The 27849-nt window shown below is 37.4% G+C and overlaps 1 protein-coding gene across 1 annotated transcript in view; it reads right to left on the minus strand.

Moving 5' to 3' along the window:
* LOC141293482 (inactive N-acetylated-alpha-linked acidic dipeptidase-like protein 2) overlaps nucleotides 1-27849 on the minus strand; it is a 247038-nt gene that overhangs the window by 73158 nt on the left and 146031 nt on the right. Inside the window, exon 10 of the mRNA XM_073825517.1 lies at nucleotides 18072-18081. Coding sequence (XP_073681618.1) covers nucleotides 18072-18081 — 10 coding nt within the window. The remainder of the gene's footprint in view (nucleotides 1-18071; nucleotides 18082-27849) is intronic.

Genomic DNA, 27849 nt, shown 5'->3' on the forward strand with positions numbered 1-27849 from the left:
ACTCATGCAGAAATTAATTCAGTTTCGAATGCACTAGAAAAGACCAAATGAACCGACTGAGCGATGCGAGAATGAAAAGACTAATCCGTCGTGAGTGAAAACACAACTGCAACCTAAACCAAAAAAGTCAATCAAATCACTGCAGGCAAACAGAGCGTTCGCTGCTGCCAAATGTATCTGTTTGTGTGTGCTTTTCGCAGCAATGAAGGATAAATGGAGGATCTGGCAACGCCGCGAGGGAAGGATAGCTGATGAAACATGCCCGTTTGATGAGGAAAAGCGCTGGATCAAACCAACAAACTCGTTTTGTTTGTCACAGGCTTGGTTTACTAAAACTAACAGCGAGTTGAAGTCAGTCAAAAATATTTGAACATTTGCAAGTAAACAAGAACTCTCTTTATTAGCTTTATAAGCACACTTTTAATGCTTTACTTTGCAACACAGATATTTGGTCATTTCATCTAAATGTTGCTGAAATTATACTACCCTCTCATAAATTTATCACTAATTAATCCTAGTTAATGAAAAGCTTGTTAGCTCAGTCACACCCAGGAGTTGTGAACGTGGGTGTGAAGATTTCTGAAATATATAAGCTCTCTTTGATTTCCCTCATCTTCATGGAAGATGTGCTGTGTTCGTGCTTTAACATTTTAAATAAGTGATAAAACAGAAAACTGACAAAGGAATTGAAATCATTAACTGGTCCAAACTCAGGACACCATCAAAGAGGACTATTAACAGTTTATTATCTGATCAATAGAAGTTAGAGTGTAGCATTTCAAATGATTTCCTATTGGAATAGATGAAACAGAGTGTCATTATCGAATAAGCCAGAATGGGACTTCTGATTTCCGATAAAATGGTGTTAATGTGTCAAAGCGTTACATGCAATACTTTATCAGAACAAGCTGCTAAATCAATGCTAGATCTCACTATTATTTGTATGTAAAGTGAGATTTATATACATTTTACAAAACATTTGATATCACGTAGAAATGCTAGTGAATCATTTGACAAAAAATAAATGTATAGGTTTATTTTATTTTATTAATTTAAGTTTAAATGTTTTTTATATCCAGTAATGTCAAAAAATCTAACTCAATTTAATTTAGTTAATCTCATTTTGTGAAAACACATTTGAACATCATTAGTGTTTCATTGATATTTTATACTTGAGCTACAATAAAAAAATCAATTTAAAACTTCAAATGACAGTTTCTTTCTTTTTTTAAGTTCTGTCCAGTGTAATTTCATTAAAATGATATCATGATATCATAAAATGTATCATTAAAATGATAATGTAGCTTTTATTAATATTTTAAACAGTTATATAGTTAATATATATATATAAACTTATTAGAAAATTACAATTTAAATCTAAAAATAGAAAAATATGAAAACTATATAGACAGTAATATATATATATATATATATATATATATATATATATATATATATATATATATATATATATATATATATATATATATATAAACTGATTTTACAAGTAAAATTCAAGTCTAAGATTAAAGTCGTAATATTTTGAGAACAAAGTCAAAATTACAAGAATAAAATCAAATTATATTAAGAATAAAGACAAAATATTTTAAGAACAAAGTCAAAATTCTGAGAATAAAATCTAAATATGTTAAAAAATAAAGTCAAAATTATGAGAGTGAAGTCAAAATATTTTAAGAATAAAGTCAAAATTACGAGAATAAAGTCAAAATATTTTCATAATAAAGTCAAAAATTACGAGAATAAAGTCTAAACATTTTGAGAATAAAGTTGAAATATTAAAAAAATAAAGTCAAAATATTTTGAGAATAAAGTCAAAATATTGTGACAATAAAGTCAAAATTACAAGAATAAAGTCAAAATATTTTAAGAATAAAGTCAAAATGACTAGAAAGAAGTCTAAACATTTTTAGAATAAAGTCAAAATTACGAGAATAAAGTCAAAATATTTAGAGAATAGTCAAAATTATGAGAATAAAGTCATAATATTTAGAGAATAAAGTCAAAATTACGAGAATAAAGTCAAAATATTTCAATAATAAAGTAAAAAATTACGAGAATAAAGTCTAAACATTTTGAGAATTACAAGAATTACAAGAATGAAGTGAAAATATTTTGAGAATAAAGTTGAAGTATTTTCAGAATCAAGTCAAAATATTGTGATAAAGTCAAAATTAAAATAATAAAGTCAAAATATTTTAAGAATAGTCATAATTACAAGAATAAAGTCAATATTTTGATAATATATTAAAAATTTACAAGAAGTCTAAATATTTTGGGAATAAAGTCAAAATTACAAGAATAAAGTCAAAATATTTAGAGAATAAAGTTGAAATATTTTGAGAATAAAGTGAAAATATTGTGATAATAATGTCAAAATTAAAATAATTATGTCTAAATATTTTAAGAATAGTCAAAATTACAAGAATAAAGTCAATATTTTGATAATATAGTCAAAAATTACGAGAATAAAGTCAAAATATTTTGAAAATAAAGTCAAAATTAAGAGAATAAAATTGAAATATTTTTAGAATAAAGTCAAAATTATGAGAATAAAGTTAAAACATTGTGAGAATAAATAAAAAATATTTTGAAAATAAAGTCAAAATTACAAGAATACAGTCAAAATATTTTGAGAATAAAGTCTAAATATTTTGGGAATAAAGTCAAAATATTTAGAGAATAAAGTTGAAATATTTTGAGAATAAAGTTGAAATATTGTGATGTAAAGTCAAAATTAAAAGAATTATGTCTAAATATTTTAAGAATAGTCAAAATTACAAGAATAAAGTCAATATTTTGATAATATAGTCAAAAATTACGAGAATAAAGTCAAAATATTTTGAAAATAAAATCAAAATTAAGAGAATAAAGTTGAAATATTTTTAGAATAAAGTCAAAATTATGAGAATAAAGTTAAAACATTGTGAGAATAAATTACAAATATTTTGAAAATAAAGTCAAAATTACAAGAATACAGTCAAAATATTTTGAGAATAAAGTCTAAATATTTTGGGAATAAAGTCAAAATTATGAGAATCAAGTCAAAATATTTTGAGAATAAAATCAAAACATTTTAAGAATAAATTCAAAATATTTTGAGAACAAAAGTCAAAATTACTAGAGATGTTCCGATAACCTTTTTTCCTTCCCGATACCGATTCCGTTACCTGGGCTCAGGGTATCGGCTGATACCGAGTACTAATCCGATACCTGGGTGTGTCATTTTATATACAGCTGCAGATAATACTAATAAATTATTTTATAGTGTGCTTCAGACTTGTCCCTTAATAAAACAAACATACAGTGATATATACAGTAAACTAGAGTATTTTTATTATATGACATACATTTGACAGTAATATTTTTTTTATATAGTTAGCATTACTAATCTGGTTTTCTGAGGTACATCAGCCCTGTTTATAACAGAGAATTTTGGCCAGAATTTGAAAGATTCTCACTAGATCTCGCAGCAACTTTATTCATTGTGCGGCATTTTCAAACGCTCCTCACTGGATCTCGCAGCAGTAACAGTGTCGCAAAATCAACATTGGCTCCCGAATAAAGCTGTTCGGAGTTTGTGCAAGTTTGTTTGCGTTGCGGTCCAAGCTGAAAAACGGTCAGCGTTGAGCAGCTCAAACGTATCGTGTTTCGCGTGCCGTTTTTTGTTTCTTATCTGAAACAGAAATGGCAGTGCTTATGAGTTGAACAACGCGGTGGTCGCGCCAGTGTGACCGCTCACGAAAATTAGTCACACTGGCAGAAAAAATGGTCACAGTGTGGAGCCCTTTAATATTACAGCAAGTGTCACACGCGCTTCAGTACAAGTAGTAAACAAAACCATGCGCCTGTACAATTCATTAACACACAGCCACGCATAATTCATATTTAAACAGTCGGTTTGCGACTTAATATTAGTCCATATCACGATTTGATTTAAGTGTAATGACCCACCTTTGATTAATGCATCAAACTTTGACAAATTCCGTGACGTTCCGCGTTAAGCTGTAAATTCCATTTTATGACTGGATTTCGCAATTCTGTCCTTGTTTTCTGCATGGCGGGAATCATAAAGCCCTACATATGAGACAAGTCGCCGTTTTACTGGCTGGTTGGTCCAGTCTGAGATACTGCCAAACTGCCAAACTAACAAGAATAAACTCAATATTTTGATAATATAGTCAAAAATTATGAGAATAAAGTTTGAAATATTTTGAGAATGAAGTCAAAATTACAAGAATAAAGTGAAAATATTTTGAGAATAAAGTTGAAATATTTTGAGAATAAAGTGAAAATATTGTGATAATAATGTCAAAATTGAAAGAATTAGGTCTAAATATTTTAAGAATAGTCAAAATTACAAGAATAAAGTCAATATTTTGATAATATAGTCAAAAAATACGAGAATACAGTCAAAATATCTTGGGAATAAAGTCAAAATTACAAAAATAAAGTCATAATATTTTGAGAATAAAGTCAAAATTACGAGAATACAGTCAAAATATTTTGGGAATATCGTCAAAATTACAAGAATAAAGTCAAATATTTTGAGAAAAAAGTCACAATATTGTGATAATAATGTCAAAATTGAAAGAATTAGGTCTAAATATTTTAAGAATAGTCAAAATTACAAGAATAAAGTCAATATTTTGATAATATAGTCAAAAATTACGAGAATACAGTCAAAATATCTTGGGAATAAAGTCAAAATTACAAGAATAAAGTCATAATATTTTGAGAATAAAGTCAAAATTACGAGAATACAGTCAAAATATTTTGGGAATATCGTCAAAATTACAAGAATAAAGTCAAATATTTTGAGAATAAAGTCACAATATTGTGATAATAATGTCAAAATTGAAAGAATTAGGTCTAAATATTTTAAGAATAGTCAAAATTACAAGAATAAAGTCAATATTTTGATAATATATTCAAAAAATACGAGAATACAGTCAAAATATCTTGGGAATAAAGTCAAAATTACAAGAATAAAGTCATAATATTTTGAGAATAAAGTCAAAATTACGAGAATACAGTCAAAATATTTTGGGAATATCGTCATAATTACAAGAATAAAGTCAAATATTTTGAGAATAAAGTCACAATATTGTGATAATAATGTCAAAATTGAAAGAATTAGGTCTAAATATTTTAAGAATAGTCAAAATTACAAGAATAAAGTCAATATTTTGATAATATAGTCAAAAATTACGAGAATACAGTCAAAATATCTTGGGAATAAAGTCAAAATTACAAAAATAAAGTCAAATATTTTGAGAATAAAGTCACAATATTGAGATAATAATGTCAAAATTGAAAGAATTAGGTCTAAATATTTTAAGAATAGTCAAAATTACAAGAATAAAGTCAATATTTTGATAATATATTCAAAAAATACGAGAATACAGTCAAAATATCTTGGGAATAAAGTCAAAATTACAAGAATAAAGTCATAATATTTTGAGAATAAAGTCAAAATTACGAGAATACAGTCAAAATATTTTGGGAATATCGTCATAATTACAAGAATAAAATCAAATATTTTGAGAATAAAGTCACAATATTGTGATAATAATGTCAAAATTGAAAGAATTAGGTCTAAATATGTTAAGAATAGTCAAAATTACAAGAATAAAGTCAATATTTTGATAATATAGTCAAAAATTACGAGAATACAGTCAAAATATCTTGGGAATAAAGTCAAAATTACAAGAATAAAGTCATAATATTTTGAGAATAAAGTCAAAATTACGAGAATACAGTCAAAATATTTTGGGAATATCGTCAAAATTACAAGAATAAAGTCAAATATTTTGAGAATAAAGTCACAATATTGTGATAATAATGTCAAAATTGAAAGAATTAGGTCTAAATATTTTAAGAATAGTCAAAATTACAAGAATAAAGTCAATATTTTGATAATATAGTCAAAAAATACGAGAATACAGTCAAAATATCTTGGGAATAAAGTCAAAATTACAAAAATAAAGTCATAATATTTTGAGAATAAAGTCAAAATTACGAGAATACAGTCAAAATATTTTGGGAATATCGTCAAAATTACAAGAATAAAGTCAAATATTTTGAGAAAAAAGTCACAATATTGTGATAATAATGTCAAAATTGAAAGAATTAGGTCTAAATATTTTAAGAATAGTCAAAATTACAAGAATAAAGTCAATATTTTGATAATATAGTCAAAAATTACGAGAATACAGTCAAAATATCTTGGGAATAAAGTCAAAATTACAAGAATAAAGTCATAATATTTTGAGAATAAAGTCAAAATTACGAGAATACAGTCAAAATATTTTGGGAATATCGTCAAAATTACAAGAATAAAGTCAAATATTTTGAGAATAAAGTCACAATATTGTGATAATAATGTCAAAATTGAAAGAATTAGGTCTAAATATTTTAAGAATAGTCAAAATTACAAGAATAAAGTCAATATTTTGATAATATATTCAAAAAATACGAGAATACAGTCAAAATATCTTGGGAATAAAGTCAAAATTACAAGAATAAAGTCATAATATTTTGAGAATAAAGTCAAAATTACGAGAATACAGTCAAAATATTTTGGGAATATCGTCATAATTACAAGAATAAAGTCAAATATTTTGAGAATAAAGTCACAATATTGTGATAATAATGTCAAAATTGAAAGAATTAGGTCTAAATATTTTAAGAATAGTCAAAATTACAAGAATAAAGTCAATATTTTGATAATATAGTCAAAAATTACGAGAATACAGTCAAAATATCTTGGGAATAAAGTCAAAATTACAAAAATAAAGTCAAATATTTTGAGAATAAAGTCACAATATTGTGATAATAATGTCAAAATTGAAAGAATTAGGTCTAAATATTTTAAGAATAGTCAAAATTACAAGAATAAAGTCAATATTTTGATAATATATTCAAAAAATACGAGAATACAGTCAAAATATCTTGGGAATAAAGTCAAAATTACAAGAATAAAGTCATAATATTTTGAGAATAAAGTCAAAATTACGAGAATACAGTCAAAATATTTTGGGAATATCGTCATAATTACAAGAATAAAATCAAATATTTTGAGAATAAAGTCACAATATTGTGATAATAATGTCAAAATTGAAAGAATTAGGTCTAAATATGTTAAGAATAGTCAAAATTACAAGAATAAAGTCAATATTTTGATAATATAGTCAAAAATTACGAGAATACAGTCAAAATATCTTGGGAATAAAGTCAAAATTACAAGAATAAAGTCATAATATTTTGAGAATAAAGTCAAAATTACGAGAATACAGTCAAAATATTTTGGGAATATCGTCAAAATTACAAGAATAAAGTCAAATATTTTGAGAATAAAGTCACAATATTGTGATAATAATGTCAAAATTGAAAGAATTAGGTCTAAATATTTTAAGAATAGTCAAAATTACAAGAATATGGTCAATATTTTGATAATATAGTCAAAAAATACGAGAATACAGTCAAAATATCTTGGGAATAAAGTCAAAATTACAAGAATAAAGTCATAATATTTTGAGAATAAAGTCAAAATTACGAGAATACAGTCAAAATATTTTGGGAATATCGTCATAATTACAAGAATAAAGTCAAATATTTTGAGAATAAAGTCACAATATTGTGATAATAATGTCAAAATTGAAAGAATTAGGTCTAAATATTTTAAGAATAGTCAAAATTACAAGAATAAAGTCAATATTTTGATAATATAGTCAAAAATTACGAGAATACAGTCAAAATATCTTGGGAATAAAGTCAAAATTACAAGAATAAAGTCATAATATTTTGAGAATAAAGTCAAAATTACGAGAATACAGTCAAAATATTTTGGGAATATCGTCAAAATTACAAGAATAAAGTCAAATATTTTGAGAATAAAGTCACAATATTGTGATAATAATGTCAAAATTGAAAGAATTAGGTCTAAATATTTTAAGAATAGTCAAAATTACAAGAATAAAGTCAATATTTTGATAATATAGTCAAAAATTACGAGAATACAGTCAAAATATCTTGGGAATAAAGTCAAAATTACAAGAATAAAGTCATAATATTTTGAGAATAAAGTCAAAATTACGAGAATACAGTCAAAATATTTTGGGAATATCGTCAAAATTACAAGAATAAAGTCAAATATTTTGAGAATAAAGTCACAATATTGTGATAATAATGTCAAAATTGAAAGAATTAGGTCTAAATATTTTAAGAATAGTCAAAATTACAAGAATAAAGTCAATATTTTGATAATATATTCAAAAAATACGAGAATACAGTCAAAATATCTTGGGAATAAAGTCAAAATTACAAGAATAAAGTCATAATATTTTGAGAATAAAGTCAAAATTACGAGAATACAGTCAAAATATTTTGGGAATATCGTCATAATTACAAGAATAAAGTCAAATATTTTGAGAATAAATTCACAATATTGTGATAATAATGTCAAAATTGAAAGAATTAGGTCTAAATATTTTAAGAATAGTCAAAATTACAAGAATAAAGTCAATATTTTGATAATATAGTCAAAATTACGAGAATACAGTCAAAATATCTTGGGAATAAAGTCAAAATTACAAGAATAAAGTCATAATATTTTGAGAATAAAGTCAAAATTACGAGAATAAAGTCTAAATATTTTGGGAATAAAGTCAAAATTATGAGAACAAAGTTTAAATATTTTGATTGAAATATTTTGAGAATAAAGTCAAAATTATGAGAATAAAGTCAAAATATTTTAAGAATGAAATCAAAACATTTTGAGAATAAATGTAAAATATTTTGAAAATAAAGTCAAAATTATGAGAATACAGTCAAAATATTTTGAGAATAGAGTCAAAACATTTTGAGAATAAAGTTAAAATTACGAATAAAGTAAAAATTACAAGAATAAAGTCAAAATATTTTGAGAATAAATTAAGTCAAAATTGCGAATATAAAGTCACAATATTTTGAGAATAAAGTCAAAATTACAAGAATAAAGTCAAAATATTTTGAGAATAAAGTTTAAAATGGTTTGAGAACAAAGACAAAATATTTTGAAAATAGTCAAAATTATGATAATGAAGTTGAAATATTTTGAGAATAAAGTCAAAATTATGTGAATCAAGTCAAAATATTTAGAGAATAAAGTCAAAATTACAAGAATAAAGTTTAAATATTTTGAGAATAAAGTCTAAATTACGAAAATAAAGTTAAAATATTTTGAATTTTGACTTAATTTTCTAAATATTTTGACTTTATTCTTTTTGAATGTTTTTCTAAATATTACGACTTTATATTCTTAGATTAATTTATTTTTTAATGTGGCACTAAAATGCCACAGTAGTATCAAAACCAATTTTTAAGCACAAATTTCCATACTGCTGCATCATGGATGAGTGAATTTTTCCTTCCTTTGATCAAAGACTCAGTCGAGCTGAAATACGTCTGTCTGTGATTGACAGAAACTTCCAAATTAGTCCCTGACACTTGAGATTGAGAATACAACTTTATCACTGCAGACACTACAGTGACTCTGAACATGTGGTTAATTTCATTGCCTACCAACTCGAGGGACCAGGATGCATGGTAACAAAATGATGTTTGACAGATGCTGGTTAAATGGTTTGCAGCTGTGTCTATTCATATACACAAAAATGAATGTGTGTTATTTATTACAAACAAGACGGCCCTGGGAACATCGGATATGTAAAGGCAGAGTGCTATGGGGAGACGCACAAACCAAGTGAGACTCCCACTTGGGATACAGTGCTGTAGGTTATCCTCAGCCATAGCATTGCCAAAACAATTAGCATCCAGCCAAATTTTTTTGGATGATGCATGATGGAGAAAGAAAACGGCGTCTTTGCTCTAACTGCAACAGATGCTACATCTGTCTGGCTCAGTTTCTAGTGCCTCACAGGCTCACACAGGCTAACGCATCTACATGTGACCTGATTACCTTCGAACTTATATGTTTATATTCAGATTGTGCCGTTTATGCAACTTACGTGAGGTTAAGTATACTGTGTTGTTATGTTGAGTAAGTTCTCGCTTTTCAAATACCATCTGTCAAAATATGGAGAACTTCTAAATTTCAGGGTGACTTTTTCAACATATTCATTTGTCAACGCATTTTCAGTCAGCTATAAGTCATCTTTATTTCTATAGCACTTTTCTATAATACAGATTGTGTCAACCAGCTTCACAGAGATAATCAGTAATGATGGAAACACAATCAGGGACTCAAACTAGCCTCTTAAAACTTCAGTGTCGTCTTTGTATGCTTTTGTGACAGTACCAGCGGATCGCTGACATCGTTTCAGCAAAATGGTCACAATTTAAAAAGAAGGGAGAAAATGAACGAAAAGCATTTTCAGATGAGAAAATTGTAGCGTTATTGAAAGGATCGCACTGACATGAGTACTCACCCATAAAGACAGGACCTTGGTGGGTAATGAAAAAGAAAGGTTTCTCTCCAGTCACCAGTGTTGAAATTTAGACAGTTTATCACTACAGTTGAGATCAAAAGTTTACATCCTCCTTCGAGAATCTGCAAAATGTTAATTTTTTGACCAAAATAAGAGGGATCATACAAAATGCATGTTGTTAGATATTTCACATAAAATATGTTTACATATAGCCCACATGAGAAAATAATACATAAAAAATGACCCCATTCAAAAGTTTACATCCCCTTGATCCATAATACTGTGTTCTTACCTGAATGATTCACAGCTGTGTTTTTTTGTTTAGTGATAGTTGTTTATGAGTCCATTGTTTGTCTTGAACAATTAAACTGCCTGCTGTTCTTCAGAAAAATCCTTTAGGTCCCACAAATTCTTTGGTTTTCCAGCATTTTTGTGTGTTTGAACCTTTTCCAACAATGACTGTATAGTTGTGAGATCCATCTTTTCACACCGAGGACAACGGAGAGACTCATATGCAACTAAATTAAAATGCTCACTGATGTTCCAGAAGGAAATAAAACATGCAGTAAGAGCTGGGGGGGGGGGGGGGGATCTTGACCCTGATCTTCAAGTCCAAAAAGTTTTCACCCCCCGACTCCTAAAAACCAAAGAATTTGTGGGACCTGAAGGATTTTTCTAAAGAACAGGAGGCAGTTTAACTGTTTAGGTCAAACAAAGAACTATCACAAAAAAAAAAAAAAAAAAAAAAAAAAAAAACAGCTGTGGATCATTCAGGTAGAATCAAGGGGATGTAAACTTTTAAACAGGGTCATTTTTTATAAATTCAGCTATTATTTTCTCTTGTGAACTATACTGTATGTAAACATCTTTTACGTGAAATATCTTATTTAGGTCAGTACTAAATAAACAATAACTTGCATTTTGTATGATTTCTCTTATTTTTGTAAAATAATTAACATTTTGCAGATTCTGAAAAAGGTGGGTGTAAGCTTTTGACCTCAACTGTATATCCAGAGAATATTGGAAAGCATCATTAAGCATCACTATTCCAGATATTTTTGATTTCTGTGAGCACAGAAAGTATTCTTGTAGCTTCATAAGGGTTGAACCACTGATGTCGCATGGACTACTTTAACAATATTTTCACTACTTTTCTGGGCTTTGAACGTGTCAGTTGCATTGCTGTCCATGCAGGGTCAGAAAGCTTTCAGATTTCATCAAAAATATCTTAATTTGTGTTGTGAAGATGAATGATGGTCTTATGGGTCAGCTATCTCTTTAAATATATATATTTTTTTCAAAATGTATATTATAATGTTGTTATATCTAAATGCAAGTTTAAAAAAACAGTATTTTATTTTTTTATAATAATACAGTAATACAGCAAGTACAGATCTCTAGTATTAATGAATTATGTCTCCTTGACAATTTATAATCTCTATCAACCCTCTCAAACTGATTTTAAGCCACTTAAAGGAAATAATAAAGTGTTCAGTACCTATGATTTGATCTTTGCCATATATAATACAATACTAATGTATTGCATCACCTCTGGTGCATACAGATGTCATGTGGATGAGACCTTACTATATCTTACTAAAGTACATATCCTTTTTTTTTTTTTACCCAAACAGTTGCCGCCAAAGGCAGAAAGCAGATGGTAGGCTTTTGTAGGCTAAGACAAGCCTAGCGTATCTGTCAGTTGTGAGCAGTGAGCTAGCTAGCAAAGGGAACTGCCATATGATTTTGAAGCGTAGAGACCCTACGGATCTACCACATCCAGCTGCCGCTGCTTCACACTGCTAATTAGATTAGTTGTGCAGACACTAATACAGCACCTCGGGCCAAGAAACTTGAACATGCTGTCTGTTCACAGCCAACAAACCTCTGACTTTCCAGGACAAGAGCCGGATGGTAACCCTGGGTGGGGAAAGCTCCCAGTAAACAACTGGTGACAGATTTGTGCATGGTCAGGCAGATTTCTGAGTTAGCAATCAGTCCTGACCCTCAGCCGCAGGGCTGGAGACAGAAACAAGACATGAAGGCCATCTGGAGAGGGAGTTGCATTAGCATGGGTGGAGATAGACTCCCTGATCTGTCACTCTGCATTAGACTACAGTCTTTAGTTGCCAGGACCAGAGGTTAATCAAAGAGATTTGTAAAAACATTTGATATGAAGATGGCCATTTCTGCTAGAATCCGTATTGCTTTGGTTAAGTTTCCTGTGCTGCTTGGTCTGGCTTTAGGTAAATCACAGAAATGCTTTACTCAACTATACAACTATCACTTGTCCTACTGAAGTAAAGAAAAAAAAAGTTTTTTGAGGGAAATATTTCAGGATTTCCAGCATTAAAAATCGCTTGCAGTAGCTCTGCTATTAAATTTATTTTAAAATGGTTATTCCTGTACAGATATGATAAGCTGTTCCTCCAACTTGGCTGTTTTTCAATGTTATTAAGGGAAAGGGTGAAGCTGATTGGTTGGTCCTGGTCACATGACCTGCGCTGCGCTTGTGGCATTCTGAAAAGTTGAGATGTATTTATCTGGATGCGGCGCGGACGCGCCTGGAAAAAACGAGCGCGTAGCACCGTGTCCGTGTCGCTTCCATTATGAGCGTGCATACCGCGCGTCTACATGTGAAACAACGAACTTGAGCGCGCATGTGAATGGCCCCTAATGGAATAATCTCCCGATCAAACTCTGCTTCCCAAAAGCTATAAACTGCCTCCAGAACCCAGTTAAGGTACAAAAATCTATTCAACAAAAATAGTGATGCAGTGAAGTCTTTTTTCACCCAGCCGAGTCTTCTCTGTTGCTGTGTGTAGCAGCCTGTGTCAGTCACCTCTTTTAACCCCACCCCCCGACTCCTGAATGTCACTCATTCACGTGGGCATGCACTGACTCCGGTCTCATGAGGAAACACAGCTTTTTGATATAAAGTTTTTCTTGTTCCCGAATACAAATATTTTTTAAAGTATTTGTTCGAAATAACTATTCGTAAAAAACACGCTTTTTGTGCCGTTCCGAATACCGTAGTCGGGTTCGGCTCCACCCCTACTGTGTACTTAAGTTCAAAAAGGTAGGGTAGGGCGAAAAACTCTTTCAAAAAATCTCATTTTCTCCTCTCCAACTTCAAAATAGCCCAACATCATTGTTTTACCTTTTTTTGTAAAAGGAGTTTCTTTGCACGTTGACTTTCTTTGCACGTTTCCACTGGGTTGGTACTTCTACTGTATCTACACCGCGTTCCAAATTATTATGCAAATGATATCTTTCTCTGGTTTTCAAAATTAGTCAATGCAAATGACAGTCAGTATAATTTTTAAGTCATCAACCATTAGGGTATAATTCAAATTTTATTGAACAAACCTCCTAATGATAACAGTATTTATTTCAAAAATAAAAAACTGAAAATGCACTGTTCCACATTATTATGCACAACAGAGTTAAAACATTGTATAGGTTGTAAAGAACTGAAAATGGGCATTTGCTGAATTTGCAGCATTAGGTGGTCATATTTACTGAAATCTAAATCTATTTCAATCAAAAACATCCTAACTGGGCAAGTTACATCTTACCATAGGACCCCTTCTTTGATATCGCTATCACAATTCTTGCATCCATTGAATTTGTGAGTTTTTGGAGAGTTTCTGATTGAATTTGTTTGCAGGATGCCAGAATAGCCTCCCAGAGCTGCTGTTATGATGTGAACTGCCTCCCACCCTCATAGATCTTTTGCTTGAGGATGCTCCAAAGGTTCTCAATCTGGTTGAGGTCAGGGGAGGATGGTGGCCACACCATGAGTTTCTTATCTTTTATGCAGATAGCAGCCAATGACACAGGTATTATTTGCAGCATGAGATGGTGCATTGTCATGCATGAAGATGATTTTGCTACGGAAGGCACAGTTCTTCTTTTTGTACCATGAAAGAAAGTGGTAAGTCAAAAACTCGACATACTTTGCCGAGGTCATTTTAATACCTTTAGGGATCCTAAAGGGGCCAACCAGCTCTCTCCCTATGATTCCGGCCAAAAACGCCACCTCCTTGTTGTGGTCGCGCCTTGTTGGGACATGTTCCATCCACTACTCCATCTATCTGGACCATCCAAAGATGCACAACACTCATCAGTAAACAAGACTGTTTGAAAATGAGTCTTCATGTATGTCTGGGCCCACTGCAACCGTTTCTGCTTGTGAGCATTAGTTAGGAGTGGCCGAATAGTAGGTTTATGCACAACTGCAAGCCTCTGGAGGATCCTACACCTTGATGTTTGCGGGACTCAAGAGGCACCAGCAGCTTCAAAAACCTGTTTGCTACTTTGTAATGGCATTTTAGTAGCTGCTCTCTTAATCTGATGAATTTGTCTGGCAGAAACCTTCCTCATTCTGCCTTTACCTGCACGAACCTGTCTGTGCTCTGAATCAGCCTCAAATCTCTTCACAGTACAATGATCACGCTTACGTTTTCGTGAAATATCTAATGTTTTCATACCTTGTCCAAAGCATTGCACTATTTGACGCTTTTCGGCAGCAGAGAGACCTTTTTCTTTCCCATAATTGCTTGAAACCTGTGGCCTGCTTAATAATGTGGAACATCCTTCTTAAGTACTTTTCCTTTAATTGGGCTCATTTGGCAAACTATTTATCACAGGTGTCTGAGATTCATTTCAGTGATCCAAAGAGCCATGAGACACAATACCATCCATGAGTTTAATTGAAAAACAAAAAACTGTGTGTTTATGACACTTACATACAATTTGCATAATAATTTGGAACGCGGTGTATGTCACGCGTGACCTTTCCAATGTGATTACATAATGTGTGAAGTTGTGGATGCAGAGCTAGTTCCCTTCCGGAGGGAACTCTACGCTGCGTCCTGGTTCAGGACACTATGGGAACTGCCTTCAGCGTGACCGGTTCTGAAGCTCTTATAAAACAACGGCAATGAACTTGACCTTGACCGGCGCCAGCCCATGACGTCATTAACAAGGCGCCTACTAGTATAAAAGGGCGCTTGTGAATACATCAACCATCTTTTTGTTCTTCAGATCACCTTGTTCTAAGCGTGAGTATGATGGCAATGCCCGGAGAGAAAAAGTTTAGAAAGTGTGCTGATCCGTGTCCGCGGAGTCTGACACCGGATGATTCACACAGTTTGTGTGTGATGTGTTTGGGTGAAGAGCACGCGCGCTCCGTCCTTGAGGGGACGGAGTGCGTGCATTGTGAGGGCTTTTCTCTCAAAAAGCTCCGCTCTCGTTTGTCCCTTTTCTCGAGGGAATTGGGACATTCACCTGCACCACGCGGCTCTGGTCCCGCGGCAGCCGAGGCTGCCCGGCGGCTGAGATCATGGGGTTCGCAGGTGGAGCTCGCTGACGAGTTTGAGAGAGGTGTGCGTCTCTCGCGCTCGTCAGCGGGAGACGAGAGCGCGCTGCTGGAGGAGGATGTGTTATCTCTCACATCCTCGGATCCAGCGGCGAGTGCTCTGTTGGCTGCTAGCCAGGGCGAGCAGGAAGAAGTTGAGATGGGCGAAGATGAGTCTTTTGAGCCCGTCCAGCCCGCCTGCCCCGCGTATGAGGAGTTGATGGACGTCATGGGGCGCGCCGCCGCGAGATTAGATCTGCCATGGCGGCGCGCGCAGGAAGAGGTCTCTCACGGCCGGCTCGATGAGAGATATCTTCCTGGCCATGTCCGGCCACCTCCTTTGAGCCTCCCATTCCTTTCTGACCTCCATGCTGAGGTCGAAAAGGCATGGGATAAACCTTTCTCGGCCCGCATTCTCAGGCATCAGCATGTTAACTATGCTGATGTCCAGGGAATGCGCGAGCACGGGTACCTGTCGATGCCCCCGGTGGAAGATACCCTGGCGGCGTATCTTTCGTCGGGAGTGACATCGACACTCACGGCTCCAACCCTGCCGACTAAGCCGCTTAAAGAGACATCGCGGCTGAACGGCAGGGCATACGCGGCAGTGGGTCAGGCCAGTGCCGCCCTGCACACTGTAGCGGTGTTGCAGGCATACCAGGCCGATCTACTTAAAGATCTGGACCAGGGCCTGGGGCTTTCCCCAGAGGAGGTGACTGAGCTGCGCCGCACCACGGATCTCTCTCTGAGGGCCACCAGACAGACGGCGACCGCAGTTGGTCGCGCTATGTCTGCTTTGTTGGCCACGGAGAGGCATCTGTGGGTGAACCTGACGGACATCGGGGGGAAAGAGAAGCGTTTTCTCCTCGATGCCCCGGTTTCGCCTTCTGAGTTGTTCGGCACGTCCATTGAGACGGTGGTCGAGAAATTCAGGGAGGCGAAGGCGCACTCAGCGGCATTTAAATCATTCATCCCTCGCCGGTCCACGCCCGCACCCCAACACCGTGGACAGCCTGGCACGTCCCGGTCCTCGGACCGGAGGCAGGGCCAGGTGGCTAGCGTGGCCACTCGAGGCCCCCCACCAACACGGAGTAGGTCTCAGAGGAGGCGTGACGCGCGGCATCGGAAGCGGGATCTCAGGGAAACGATCCAACGCAGGCGTCAAGGCAGGCGGGAATCGGCTACCTGAGGTCCCCTCCTTCTGCCCCTCGCGCTCGCTCGGCCGCCTGCCTTCCTGTCCTCCTAAACTCCGGGGCCGGGCTGATGATGAAGTTACCAAACGCACTCTGACGGCCCGGTACACGAACTGACATATGTGGGTGTTATATGTATGTATGTATGTGTTTGTCTTCCAGCTCCGCTTGGGTGAGACTTAGTTCGGACTCCTTAATCTGAGCCCTCTGTCCCCGAGTGTTAAGTGTAGCCAGGTCTCCCCTCATTCTGAGATAGTGTATAGACCTCCACTTCTGTTGACTCCTGTGGGGTTAAAGCGTTGTTAGGCTCCCTCTCACTAGCGAGAGTGTTTTAAATGCCGCCTGGAGCCTCCGCTGTTTGAGCTTGATGTGGCAAACCTGCATACGCATGTTCACCCACCCTCTGGGGGTGGCAATCTACCCCGTCCCGTGGTAAGAGTCCCTCAGACTCCGCTCGTCCGAGTGTGAAGAACGGGAGAGTTGGGTAGGTTCCCCACCCTCTTTTCTGAATAGATAGGAGCAACCTAGGGTTGAGCGCGTGGGCGGCCTCTCTTTATGAGTCAGTGCATTGAAGGCCCCACTCCCCAGGGCCCTGTCTAAGAGAAAGAAAAAGAGTTTCTTTAGTGAGAGAGGAAAGTTTAATACCCCAAGCGTGAGGATTTCTTCAGGCCTCCTCTCTCTGAGAGTTGCACTAACGACATTTCCCCTCTATGGAGGTTCTTGTCTAGGCCGATATCTCACAGTTCTATCAGGTTTGGACAGTTTTTGGTAGCTGGTAGGCTCTCGTGAGCCTCGCTCTCCAGGAAAAGCCCAAGTAGGTCTTCCTTGGCGAAAGCCCCGGTCTGGACCTCCAGGTTTCACCTTGAACCCTGTTTAGGCGCTTACAGCTCTGTCCAGATAACGTTTAGTTTTGGGGTTGAGTGTAGTAGGTCTCCCCTCATTATTTATGAGCTCTGTTGGTTAGGACCTCCACTCCTAGATTTTCCTGCCACGGTGAGCATCGTCAGGGTGCTGCAGGCTTCCTCTCGATTGAGAGTCTTTCCATAGAAGCCTCCGCTCTTCGCTGACCTCCTTTTGCCTAGTGGCACTTTGATGTAGGTCGAGCGATTGGTCTTCCCTATGGTTTAGACCCACAACTGTTAGACGCGTTCTCTCACTGAGAACCATCCTGTTGCAGCCTCTGCTCCCCGCAGTGCTCCGCTTACAAGTACATACTTGCGGTATTTAGCTGGTAGGCCTGCTGTAGGCCTCGCTAACTACTGTGCTCTGTGCTTTGAGCCCACTGTCAAAGCCGAGTATTGTTTAGGCTCTCTCTTCCAGAATTGAAGCCCCCACTCTACAGAACTCTGTGATGTGTGTTCATGTACTTGTAGCGTTGAGTGTAGCCAGGTCTCCCCTCAGGGGGATTTCCATTTTGAGACCTCCACTCTCGAGCACCTCTCACTAGGGACTATTAGATCGGAAGCGTTGAGTGTAGCCAGGTCTCCCCTCACTGAGAGCATGTTGGGTGAGATCTCCACTCCTATGAGCGTCTGTTAGGTCTGAGCGCTGTTAGGCTTCCTCTCACTATAAGAGTTTCGGTGAAGCCTCCATTCCCCAGAAGCTCCGCTTCTAGTGCTTTGGAGCGTGAGTGTAGTTAGGTCTCCCCTCACCGATATGTATGGGTGTGAAGACCTCCATTCCTAAGAGCTGAGGTTGTGAACATTTGTAGGCGCTCCTCTCATTCTAGAGAGTCCTCTGTAGCCTCTGTTCCCCGGAAGCTCCGCTTCCAGCACTTTCCCAAGCGTGAGTGTAGCCAGGTCTCTCCTCACTTCAGAGTTTTTTGAGACCTCCACTCGTAAAGAGCTGGCGGATTGAGCGTGGTTAGGCTTCCCCTCTGGTGAGGCCCCCGTTCTCCAGAAGCTCCGCTTCTGGTGCTTTGAAGTGTGAGTGTAGTTAGGTCTCCCCTCACTGATATGTGGGGACGTGAAGGCCTCCATTCCTAAGAGCTGAGGTTGTGAACATTTGCAGGCGTTACTCTCATTCCAGAGAGCCCGCTGTAGCCTCTGTTCCCCGGAAGCTCCGCTTCTAGCACTTTTTCCAAGCGTGAGTGTAGTTAGGTCTCCCCTCACTGAAATATTTTGGGTGAGATCTCCACTCCTTAGAGCTAGGGGGTTGAGTGTTGCTAGGCTTCCTCTCGTTCGAGGGTCTCTGCGAAGCCCCCGTTCCCCTGAAGCTCCGCTTCGAGTACTTTTAGACGTGAGTGTAGCTAGATCTCCCCTCACTGAATATCTTTGTGTGAGATCTCCACTTTTTAGAGCTGGGAGGTTGAGCGTTGTCAGGTCTTCCTCTCATTCTGAGAGGCTCTGTAAGGCCTCCGTTCCCCGGAAGCTCCGTCTCTAGTACCTTCAAACGTGAGTGTAGCCAGGTCTCTCCTCACTTTAGAGTTCTTGAGGCCTCCACTTGTAAAGAGCTGGCGGATTGAGCGTGGTTGGGCCTCCCCTGTGGTGAGGCCTCCGTTCTCCAGGAGCTCCGCTTCCAGTGCTGTGGAGTGTAAGTGTAGTTAGGTCTCCCCTCACCGATACGCATGGGTGTGAAGACCTCCATTCCTAAGAGCTTGGGTTGTGAACATTTGCAGGCGCTCCTCTCATTCTAAAGAGCCCGCTGTAGCCTCTGTTCCCCGGAAGCTCCGCTTCTAGCACTTTTTCCAAGCGTGAGTGTAGCTAGGTCTCCCCTCACTGAAGTAATTTGGGGCGAGATCTCCACTCCTTAGAGCTAGGAGATTGAGCGTTGTTAGGCTTCCTCTCTCCGTGAAGCCTCCGTTCTCCTGAAGCTCCGCTTCTAGTACCTTTGGACGTGAGTGTAGCTAGATCTCCCCTCACTGAATATTTGGGTGTGAGATCTCCACTCTGTAGAGCTGGGAGGTTGAGCGCTGTCAGGTCTTCCTCTCATTTGAGAGTCTCTATGAAGGCCTCCGTTCCCCGGGAAGCTCCGTCTTTAATTCCAAGCGTGACTGTAGCCAGGTCTCTCCTCACCTTTGAGTTTTTGAGACCTCCACTCATAAAGAGCTGGTGGATTGAGCGTGGTTAGGCTTTCCCTTTGGCGAGGCCCCCGTTCTCCAGAAGCTCCGCTTCTGCATTTGAAAGAAAAGTCACCATGAGTGTAGTAAGGTCTCCCCTTACGTTTGAGACCTCCACTCTTAAGAGCTTTGGACTAGCGTTGTCAGGTTTCCAAGAAAATTCAAGAGTCTTCTTGAAGCCTCCGTTCTCCGAAAAGCTCCATTTCCAGGCTTCGCTGCCGCCTGTTATGATCTAGGTGTTTCCCTCGCTATGTTCTGGGCACCTTCTCAAGTCCACAGTAGTGGCGAGTGCTCACAGGATGCTCTGAGCACTCTCTAGAATCCACTTAGGGTGGTAAGTGCACACTCGAGAAATCTTGGGCACTTCAAGAATAGTAGAGATCCCTCCTACAGTAGGGCTCTTTCTAAAAAACCTGTAAGGTATGGGTTACGCAGTATTTCCCCGTTCCCATTCTAGAGTTGGTTCTAAAAACCCTTGGGTTTTTCCAACTCCACTCCGGACAGCGCTATTATAGGATCGAGTGTCGCTAGGCTTCCTCTCATCTAGAGAGTCTTCTGGTAGAAGCCTCCACTCTCCTGAGAAACTCCACTTAGGTGGTTCTATTGCTTAGGTCCTTGGAGCCTCATAATCACCTCCAGTGTTGAGTGTAGTTAGGTCCCTGACCTCCACTCCCAGAGTTGCCCGCAAGCACAGAGTGTTGCTAGGCTTCCTCTCACCTAGAGGGTCTTTCTGAGCCTCCACTCTTCAGAACCCCCGCTTAGTATGAAGACTTAAGAGTAAGCTTCACTACTTTCTCTAGCGGTGAGTGTAGTTAGGCCTACTCTCGCTTAGAAGTATCAGGCCTCTGAGTTCAGTGCTTGGGTAGCCGGGCTAGCCGTGACGTCGGCCCAAGCGATTCTCGCTGGTAGTGGGGAGTGATGTTCCTTCTTGACTCCTCAATCAGTCAGTTGTTCACTTACTCCTCAGCATGGCGGCGTTGGTATATCGTTCCCATAGTGTCCTGAACCAGGACGCAGCGTAGAGTTCCCTCCGGAAGGGAACGTCTCAGGTTACGTATGTAACCCTAGTTCCCTGAGGACAGGGAACGAGACGCTGCGTCTCGTAGCCATGCTTCGGGCCCCACTTACATCTCCGTCAGACAAAAAGATGGTTGATGTATTCACAAGCGCCCTTTTATACTAGTAGGCGCCTTGTTAATGACGTCATGGGCTGGCGCCGGTCAAGGTCAAGTTCATTGCCGTTGTTTTATAAGAGCTTCAGAACCGGTCACGCTGAAGGCAGTTCCCATAGTGTCCTGAACCAGGACGCAGCGTCTCGTTCCCTGTCCTCAGGGAACTAGGGTTACATATGTAACCTGAGACGTTTTTTTGTTTTTGTTTTTTCCTAGAAAATGACCAATTGTTTTGCTAAATAAGAACCTTATTCCTTGGCTGGGATCATGTAGAGCCCTTTGAAACTGCAATTTGGACCTTCAACCTGTTGATACCCATTGAAGTCCACCATAATTTTATTTAACTGAAGAAAAAAAAGACATGAAATACAGGCTTTACAAATACAGGCTTTTCTGAAGACCCAGGACTTTATAAAAATTGCATTTATAACAAAATTGTCTTAAAACATGATTAAATCTTTGGAAACTCTAGAATTAGCATGAGCTTTTACACATACATACAATTAGCCCATGCATGTGCTGAAGAGTAGCAAATAGGACAAAGTCAACAGAGCTCTTACAAAAAACTGTAGAGAAACTATAGAGAATAAATAATTTTATTACTTTATAAAGTCTAAGGCTACATGAAGATTTCCAAAACATTAAACGTTTCTAGAGACACTGCTGACAGCCCTAATCCTTAGCTTAAAATGTGTTATACCAGAAAACCTTTAAGGGTGTTGAAGAAAAAGCACAATATCATAAAATGCTTGATCAGAACAACTGAGGAAAAACCTGCATTGTACAGTCAAAGATTTGCAAGATGACCCAATGAAAGTAGATAAAACATTTCAATGCCGTGTATAAGAAGAACACTAGATAAGCATGGCCTTCATGTCAAGGCATTTTGCTGGATACAATTCTTGACCAAGAAGAACATAAAATGCTGACTTGAATATGCTTAAATTCATTAAGATAGACCTGTGGAGTACTGGAAGAATGTTTTATGGAGTGATGTGACCAAACTAAAACTCTTTGGATTTATGGATTAGTGTTATTTCTTGTGCTTCTATGAGCAGAAGAACACCATCTCCATGGTCAAACATTGAGGTGGACCAGTCCTGTTATAGGAGTGTTTAATTGTAGCATAAAATTATGATTGTATGAAGTACTTTATGGATTCTTTGAAGTATCAAGCCATTTGGACAAGAATTGTGATGCCTTTGGTGCACAGACTGAAGCTGATGATCAATGGACTTTCCTGCAGGACAATCATCCCAAAGTATACATCCAACATCTACTTATGCCTGGTTCAGGGATCAGTCATAGAATGTTCTTGAGTGGCCTGTTCCGTCTCCAGATATAGTTCTTATTGAAAATATCTGGTTCAATTTGAAAAAAGCAGGGGCAAAGTGAAAATATTATCAGTGATCTGAAAGCTTTTTCAGGCAAGGAATGGGCCAAGATTGCAGTAGAGAGGTGAAAGAACCTTCTAAGCACTTACAGGCAGCATTTATTGGTGGTTTTGAAGAATAAATGATTCTGCACCAAATTTGACTTTTGGGGGTTGAATAAATTTGAACATAAATGTTTAGAACCAAATTCATTTTGTTTCATTATGCATCACCTTTACGTTCTCAGAATTACTCAAATGTATCTTAAATAAACTTTCTCTAAAAGTGTACTGATGCCTTTGTTGAATCATTTTCACTTCAAAAAATTGTGTAAAAAATGTGTAAAATAAATTTGAAAGAGTGTAAATATCCAAAGGGGTAAGTACTTTTTACAGGAACTGTAAGTATTGATAGCACACAAAGGCCCAAGTACGTCATTTTGATTTTGTTAGCTGGAAGAGCGATGGCTCCTGGGGTGGAGGCACGCGGCAGAGAGCAGAAGCAGGGATGCTGGGAGCTGGATGTCACAGCACAGACCGTGTTGTTCCCAAACACACCAGCCACCCCAGCGCTAATGCAGCCTGATGGCTCGAATGCCAGGAAAATGTTACACTCACAGTTTAAGGCACACCAGCGTTACACTGCAAATGCTTAGCCAGGCATGTGTGCCGGATGAGACAGATGTACAAGTCAGCATGCAGAAAGTGTCAACCACCACAGCGTGAGAGAAATATGTACTGTACAGAAAGAGGAAAGAGGAAAAGACTCACTCTGTGTGAAATGCTTAACTTTTACACTCCTACATCATGTTTATGAACCCAGGAAGCAGAAAAGAACAACCTGAAGTGGTTTCACCACCTACATTGTGGTGAGGATGAACCATAAAAGCCATTGAGATGCAGGATGCGTTCAGATAAAGTTCAAGAGCGTTGAAAATAAGGGAACATATGTATGCAATTTACAAGGCAAGCTTCCTGAGTGTTTTTTTTTTTTTTTTTCAAAGGAAGCGAGAGCTCATTGCTCCCGGGATACACTCGTATGTGTCATCTGAAAGGACATAACGGATAAAGCACAGACATCGGGGCCATGACAGATGGAACGCAACATTGATGCCGCCTGTGAAGGAGTCCTGGGGTTTTGTCACAGAGGCGGTCTCTGTGGCTCCCTCCGACCGCCGCCAGCGGGAACCATCACCGGAGTTTTGACACTACATTACCCAGCATCCCCGTACCTGGGACCCCGACTTCCGGTTCCGGGTCTCGCGGCTCACTTCCCGCCATCCGCCATTTTAAGCGTGCCGGTTCGGCGTGTTATTCGCGAAGTTTTGTTAAGCCATGCTTGCAATCCTGAGCGTTTTCTTCTCGGACTGTTTTCCTGTTGCCAACCGGACTGTGTATCGTTTTGTGAACTCTTGCCGCCTGCCTTTTCTCGACCCCACGCTTGCCTCACGGATTACCCCCTCGGACTGCCGCCTGCCCCGATCTATTGCACGGACTCTGACTACCCCTTACGGCTTGCCTTCACTATACCAGTCTGCTGTTGTTGACCCTCGCTTGTTTACTCGTTTTGTGCTAATAAAACTGTTGCAAATGGATCCAATGTCTCCGGACCAGTCTATGGCTGCGTCACAGGTTTGACCGTGCTGCTGTGTGATGGAGGAACATGGAAGATAATTTCATATGTCAGGAAACAGTTCCTCACGTATCATAATGAGGCAAAGCGAGTGCAGGGGAAAGATGTGACAGTCTGAGTTGAAGCAGAGAACCCACATTAAAGTGTATGAAAGCAATAGGGTCACAGTGAGCGCAAACCCCTCGCACAGGTTTCTGGGAATGCATGCTAACTCCAAATAGACCCCAGAGTCAATCCTACTTGAATTTTGTCAAGTACTAGTCAAATTGAACTGGATCTCTCAAGTCAAAAGCAAGAATTGCACTACTGGCCATCACATAACATAGTTAGTGATAGTTACATACGGTCAAATCAAAAATTATTCAGACAACAGATATAATTTTAGATTTTTTTTTTAGTGGGTGCAGGACACTACAGTTAATTTATGTATACTGTGATATATTATATCTAAAAAGCTTCATACAGTGGACTACCAGTAAAATTGATAAACATTTGGGACCAAAAATTTGATTTGACACTTTGACCTGACCATGTTTTGCTACATACCTTCCTATCAAAGGTTTCACTGACGTTATCAAGATGAATTTGTTCTGACATTTTTGTGGATTTTATTTTATTTGGTAACACTTTATAATAACGTTCCATTGTAACTCTTTTATAAGTGATTAGTTAATGATGAAATAATCATTTACAAACCATTCACAAATGATTAATAAGTGATATGCTAACAATTTGTGTGTGTTTTGTTAATTAATTTCCAAATCATTTACAAGTTAATTTACATGTAATTAGTTAATGATAAACTAATTATTTACAAAACATGACTATGTGTTTTTAAATGATTAATAAGTGATATGTTCATTTTATTGTAAGTAATATGCTAACGATTTACCAATCTGTCCTAAATTATCTTAAAAAATGGCATTTTATTTTGATCTAATAGCACCAAACCCGCGAAATCTTTCTAAACATGTTTGTTTCATTATGCACATGAAAATTTGCCTGATCCTTGACAAGATCACAAACAGAAATGCAATCTTGATGTAATAATTAATGTTTTTTCAAATGTTACAAATTTTCTTAGCAAAATAAAAGTAAATTAAAATATATACACACTGTATACATGTCAGATGACAAGAAGCATCCTGACTAGAGATTCTTTGTCTTTTCCTCCATCCCTGAATAGCAAGAAATGAATAAGACACATCTCCTCATGATGTCTTACATGTTAGTGCATGTATGGGAAATTGTTAAGTATCTAAAACGTATGCTGTTCATAGGCTATTATGTGTCTGTCTCTTGGAAACACTGCATAGCAGGAAATGGCTGCTCATTGTTAAAATGTTCTGCACAGGGCATTCAATGAATGATTGGTTTATCATTGTGCTAAAATAGCACACACTTACAGTGCTTTCTGAAAGTATTCATACCCCTGCATTTTTTCATGTTTTATGTTGCTGCCTTATGTTAAACTACTTTAAATTACTTTTCCCCACATCAATCTACACTCCATACACCATAATGTCGAAGCACAAACAGAATAGTCACAATTTTGTAAATGTATTCAAAATTAAAAACCTGAAATAAGTGCATTGCATAAGTATTCATACCCTTAATTATTTAGCTGAAGCACCTTTACAGTCTCAAGTCTTTTTGGGTATGATGTGACAAGTTCATCAGCATCAGCATTTGGCAGTTATCTGCCATTCTTCTCCTCCCATCTTTACCTCTCAAGCTCCATTTAGTTTGGATGGGGGCAGACGTACATTTTCCGGTTTCTCCAGAAATGTTTGATTGGGTTCAATTCCAGGCTCTGGCTGGGACACTTAAGGACATTCACAGAGTTGTCTATAAGCCACTCTTGATGTGTGCTTTATTGTCCAGGTTCATTGCACTGTTGGAAGGTGAACCTTCTGCCCACTCTGGACTGGGTTTTTATTAAGGCTTTTTCTATATTTTGCTGTGCTAAGCTTACCTTCTACTCTGATGAGTACTTCGTTCCATGCCGCTGAAAAACAGCGCCACAGCATGAGGCTGCCACCAGCACACTTTACTTTTGGGATGGTACTCTACAGGTGATGATGCTTGGAATTGAGGTTTATCAGACCACATAATATTGTTTCTCACAGTCTGAGGGTCCTTCAGGTGCTTTTTTTTTTGCAAGTGTGTTTTCATGTGTTTTCACTGAGGAGAAGTTGAGTCTTGCCACACTGCCATAAAGACTGGATTGGCGGAGTGTTGCAGTGATTTTTGTCCTTCCGTAGTTTTTTCCTATCTCCACATATAATCATAATCATGGAGCACAATCAAGTGACCATCAGGTTCTTGGTCACCAGTCTTATCAAAGCCCTTCTCCATCAGATGTTAAGAGACAGTTTGGTCAGGAGGCCAGCTCTAGGAAGAGTCCCGGTTGTTTCAAACTTCTTCCATCAAGGGTAACTGAGACCACAAGCGACTGTGAACCTTCAGTGCAGCAGATTTTTTTTCTGAACTCTTTCCCAGATCTGTGCCTTAATGCAATCATCTCTCTGAGCTCTACAGGCGGTTCTTTTGACCTCAGGGCTTGGTTTTTGCTCTGATATGCATTTTCAGCTGTTAGACCTTTTATTAAGATGTGTGTGCTTTTCCAAATCATACCCATTTAATTGAATTATATTATATTAGACAGCAACCTGTCTTTTGAAAATCATATTTCTCATGTTACAAAAACAGCATTCTTCCATCTTAGAAACATTGCCAAGCTACGGAACATGTTACCTGTTTCTGATGCAGAAAAGTTAGTTCATGCATTCATGATGTCTAGACTGGACTATTGTAATGCACTTACTAGGTGGTTGTCCTGCTTCTTCAATAAATAAGCTACAGGTAGTCCAAAATGCAGCTGCTAGAGTCCTTACCAGGTCAAGAAAATATGATCATATTACCCCAATTTTACGGTCTCTACACTGGCTACCTATTAGGTTCCGTATCACTTACAAAATATTACTTCTGACCTATAAGGCCCTTAATGGTTTAGCTCCTGCATACCTAACTAGTCTCCTTCCACGCTACAATCCTTCACGCTCCCTAAGGTTGCAAAACTCTGAACTTTTAGTAGTACCTAGGATAGCAAAGTCCACTAAAGGAGGGAGAGCCTTTTCACATTTGGCTCCAAAAATCTGGAATAGCCTTCCTGATAACGTTCAGGGTTCAGACACACTCTGTATATTTAAATCTAGATTAAAGACTCATCTCTTTAGCCAAGCATTCACATAATGTATCTTATAACGTTGTACTTCAGTTACATCTGATCAAATGCACATCAACATTTTTCAGCTTGGGCAAAACACACAATTTTTGCTTGGTTGGAACAGCAGCTACGCTAATTATTTCTCTATTTGTTTCTCTGTTTCTGCCACGGGATTTCCATCCCGTGGTAACTAGGAATTACACAAGATTCAGCCCGGATTTAGAAGAAGAGATGATGCCAACCCCTCAGAGGACCGCCGATGATGCCAGCCTTGAAACAACATACAGCACTACACAATTTTTCTACAAGTTTGATTGCAACACATAATCATTACTATTAGTGTTCATCATCTGTTTTTGCCCAGCAAACATTGGTCCGACGG

The sequence above is a fragment of the Garra rufa genome, chromosome 20 (assembly GCF_049309525.1).
Source record: "Garra rufa chromosome 20, GarRuf1.0, whole genome shotgun sequence".
In the NCBI taxonomy this organism is placed as follows: Eukaryota; Metazoa; Chordata; class Actinopteri; order Cypriniformes; family Cyprinidae; genus Garra; species Garra rufa.